This window comes from Zingiber officinale, chromosome 2A (genome assembly GCF_018446385.1).
Source record: "Zingiber officinale cultivar Zhangliang chromosome 2A, Zo_v1.1, whole genome shotgun sequence".
NCBI lineage: Eukaryota > Viridiplantae > Streptophyta > Magnoliopsida > Zingiberales > Zingiberaceae > Zingiber > Zingiber officinale.
The window spans coordinates 31,210,739-31,215,384 of record NC_055988.1 but is presented as its reverse complement, the minus strand read 5'-3'; the positions used below and the strand labels follow the sequence as shown (position 1 = coordinate 31,215,384).

At 40.9% G+C, this 4,646-nt stretch overlaps 1 protein-coding gene across 1 annotated transcript; it reads right to left on the bottom strand.

The window, feature by feature from the left end:
* Positions 1-1,105: 1,105 nt before the first annotated feature.
* On the bottom strand, positions 1,106-4,106 carry LOC122041005. Its single transcript, XM_042600524.1, has 7 exons — positions 3,796-4,106; positions 2,664-2,875; positions 2,132-2,282; positions 1,873-2,003; positions 1,637-1,699; positions 1,485-1,553; positions 1,106-1,383 (listed from the first exon to the last, which is right to left on the bottom strand). The coding sequence occupies exons 2-7, from the start codon at positions 2,850-2,852 to the stop codon at positions 1,312-1,314; spliced, it is 675 nt and encodes a 224-aa protein (XP_042456458.1). The 5' UTR covers positions 2,853-2,875; positions 3,796-4,106; the 3' UTR covers positions 1,106-1,311.
* Positions 4,107-4,646: the final 540 nt, after the last annotated feature.

Here is a 4,646-nt window from a genome sequence, read left to right as displayed (position 1 = left end):
AGAGCCCTTAGTAGTAGATAATTGAGATTAGTATATCTAAGTCCATGTATTTATGAGTCCATATATTTTCGAGTCCACGAGCCTTTAGCTTTTTTGGGAATATATCCAAAGAAAATGTTACAAATTCATCATCTTTGAGAGTCCATGAGAATTTAGTTTTTCTGTCATGTACCTGGACGAATTATTCTCAATCCACCACCCTATGAAATCCATGTGCACTTTTGAACTCGCTCAGGTAGATTTATAATTATGACAAAAGTGAATATGTTCGTCCCAGCACTCCTGTCAATTTGTCTCAGGATCAACACAGATGAAATAAACCACGGACAATTACTGTTCAGGTAGATTTACAAGGAACATCAAAGGACTATAAAACGCATTAAATATCTAAATTATTAAAAAATAAAAATAAAAAGTTGAAAATTACCGTGGCATGGTCTATGTCAACAAGTACAAATAAAGATATTCCTTGAGACCAGCAGTAACAGCCTGAGTCGCGTATGATATTTTGTTTTTTTGCTAAAGTAGAGATTTCTGCCTCAATAACCGGCGTGTTGGCCTGTCGTCGCTTTCACTTTCCTATTTATCCCCCTTCTCGTGAGCTAGAGCTTAGTTTAATTTGATGCTGTGAAACTTGTGGAGCGGCGGCATCGTAATCTTTGAGAATCCAACATCGACAGACAGTGCATTGCATACAGGAATCTAATGGATGATGACCTGATTAACACGGACCCCACTACGGTGGGCTCCGAATGTTGCGATCAGACACATGCAACTAGTTCAAGGCCACCGTTCCCCATCGGCCATCACTTCTGTCGATTTTTTTTTTTTATTTTTTGTTTTATACCATAACTGTCCAAATACACACCCAATACCTGTCAAAACACCCCGACTCAAAAAGTGCTCGGCCGGACATACAAATGTCCAGAAGTGAATCGATCCAAACCTACCGCCGGCGCGAACTTCAGGAAAGTGTGCACCAACGAGTCGTCCATGCAGCCTGGCAAGCCCGCCGTCCAATAAAATGCACAATGCTATGTTCACTGACCCTGTTCCCACGCAATTGCATTCTCTAACCCCACAACATATTCAAAAGCCATGAACATACCGGATCAGGATACTCCATAATCCCTTTCGAATAGAAACACACATCAGAAAGGCTGATATACATACAGTGCACAACTACAAACTGATTGGAAAGATGGTTAGTAACATTACACTACAATTAGTAGAACCGTCGATAATCGATTCGTCCTTCCACTTAGTTCAAGGCTTCAACCTCACGGAATATAGCTTATGTCACGCATCGATCTAGGAGTAAAGCTTTTTCAACCTCTTGGCAGTGTGGATGAATCCTACAATGACCTGCATCTCATCCAGTTGCTTTTGGGGGACAACCGGAATTTCCGACAACATAATTAAAAAAACTAGCTGCAATTGATCATCCACACTTACCAATGTATTAACTAAAAAAATGAAATTACCTGTGAGAGAAAATGATTCTGCACAGCATGTATCAGTTGTTCCTTTGTAGGATTGGGATTAATGTTAACCTATTTGACACGGTGATAGATTTTTGAAGCTATCCTTTTGCAAGCATAGTAAAAATTCTTTTAGAATTGATCTGGAAACGTACGAGATTGAAGTGCCGCCAATATCTCCACAAGGTGGCTGTCCCAAGCTTAGCCAAATTCACTCTCTGTTCATAGTCTACACAGTGTAAGCACAAAAACTCAACCGAGATAACCAATTCTATACGACTAAGACCATCGGCATAAAGGTACAGTACAATGAATACTTTTTCTTATCAAGAATAATAAGAGGATTATGGATGCAAAAAAAAGCGAAAAAAAAAATGAATTATTCTCGTACCGTATGACGCTTGTGAGAATTTGAATGAGCATCTCGGTAGTTGCTACGGCCGTTATTTGATTTTGCAGAGGACGTCCATGGCCTTGTATGCCTAACCCTTGGCTTTGTTGACTTGTGGAACTCTAAGCTAGCTGGTAAAACAAGATTAATTAAAAGAAGGCATAAATGTGATGCACGCTTCCCCTCGATCTGGCCTATTTAGTTGAAATTAATAGACGACCGGTATTTGTATATTGGTAAAGAGAAAAAAAAAACTTACAGTAATCAATATCTTTGTCCCCCACATCAGAACTACTGCAGAATGAGTTGTCACAGTCAATCTCTTCGTTGTCATCTTCATTCCCTGTGGGAGCTTCTAGGACGCTCAATGCATTTCTTTGCAACTTCACCTCAACACCATTCTTTAGGACCTGATCACGAGGAGAAGTACAGGTTAAAAAGACTCATTTCCTTGCTGCAAATAAGCATAGTCAGAAACGAACAGCCTAGTGTTAATAATTCTCAAACAATAATGACAAGAGTTGTTTATCTATTATGTAAATTTACACTTTGGAAACCGTGGAATCTATGCCCAATGCAAATGAAGTCAAAAAAATAGTGTGATACTAAACCATGCATCATAAGTTGACTGGAAAATATTTGCCTACCGATAAAACTCTTTAGTTTTTGCGGTCTTTCTGTGAATTTAACTATGGATGACTAATCCTTATTAATCTCAATTTCCAGTGAAAAAGAAATACGACAATTAGAGCTACCAATGATGTTGAAAGGCACGAGAAGCAATTATTTACCAGCCAATGCCATCCCCCAAGACCAACTGCCTTCTTCACAACACCTTGAAGACCAACAAGGACAGATTTTGTTCTGTTGTTACCAGTTACAATGACTTTAGTGTGCCTGGGAAGCACTGAGAGCTCTTCATCGCCGCTTTCTTCCCGAGATGGCGATAGGATGCGGGCAGAACACAACTCCGCCTCCATTGATTAGCATAAAATTCAATAACCTGAATCCCAAACAGTTTTCAAAAAACTGAAATTTCTTTGGAAGAAATGAGGACCCAAAATTCATAAAAACTCCACAAAGTACTGATTATGAACACACCATCCTCCAAATGAAAGTTAGCAAAATTCATTTCTGAAAATTGGAATACCGAGTAAAATTGGCACAAGGGATATGAAAATTCATTTTTGCAAGAACACAAAAATGTTCAACCAAGAATAAATAAACATCAGACTGCTTGTCACTGGACACATGTCTAAAACATAATCCAACAAATAAATATGGAACTTGAAGAACAATGTCAAGCCGGTTGTCGGGCAACAATAATAAAAACAGTGGGAAGGCAGAACTTATTAAAATTGGACACTAGTACACATGATTCTATGACAAATACGTTGCAGGATTGCTTATCCTGCCACATAATTAGAGACGAAAGAAGCATAAGCTCATGCTCAATGATTAATCTGCGAAATAAGTAGCAAACAAAAATCCATCATAATAAAAAAAATGAAGTACACAATCACCAAGACATCGCATCTTAGCATCAAATAGCACTTCATTCGGGAATATATCGCATCACAATGTCGTTAACTCCAAAAGATTAAAAGTCGGAAAAAGAACTGCAAAAGTAAAATTGATCGCACGCGAATGGACTGCTTTTGACTCTGGCCCTTCTGCAAAATACGCAAAATCAAAAAGTGTATTTAATTCAGTTATGCCACTCAAGCAATCTTTATACAAAACAAACGATCACGACGTGGAAAAGAAGAAAACTTAGATCCCAAAACGCAGATCTAACTCAGTTAAGTAACCAAAATTAGCAATTTTTAAAATCGGCTAAAGATGGAACAATGAACGAGAAAGAAGCACCAACAATTCAAACAATGAGTTCGAACAGAAAGCTCCAGATTCGAGACGTCATACCGTAATGCTGCGATCCAGAGAAGCAAAGAAATCAAACGCGAGCCAACTGTAATGCGACCCGTCCCAGCAAAATACCAAGAATAGGGCGACCAAGTAGCACGCCAAGGCTTCCAATTTGGTGGATCTTATCAAATTGATGCTCACAGAAGAGATTCCGGCGATCTCCTCAGCGAGGGAGAAGACGGAGGATAAAGAAAAAAGTAGGGGGGGAAGAAGTGAGAGAAAGAAAAAAACCAAAAAAGAGGCGAGAAAGGTAGAGGAGAAAGCACAGTAAATGCTTCACAACTGCAGATTAAGAAGCAGGGGAAACGTTTCAACCGGGCTTATAAGGAACTTCGGGTCCGACGCTGATGTTGCGGCTACGGCTCGGCTCGTGATACCGCCAAATAAACGATATATCGAACCGATACGTGCGTGTTACCAAGGGTAACCCACGCATCTGTCACTGAAAAAGACCGTTACATTCGACAAAACGGGTCCTCCGCGCACCGGCTAGTTTTTCTCAACGGGCGAGAGCGTACTGCCGACCCCGAAACGGGCGCCGAGTCGAACGAAGCCCGAGGACGGGACAGTGAAAACGACACGTGTCCCAATCCAGCTGTCGTGATCTAATCCAGCCAGTAGAGGCTAAGAGCAACCCGCGAAATTAATACCCGCAGATGGAACCACTCCCAGCCAGGAATAGTAAGGCAGCGGGGCCCACGGTGGTTTCCAGATGGGTACCAGTGTTTGAGTGTTCAATCTCGGAAGACGCAGGTGGAGGGTTTATAGGGACGACCACGAGTCCGGATTTGGGGAGAATTTGGAGTCCGGATGGCAGCTGGCCGCCATTAAGTTAAACCGGGGCCATC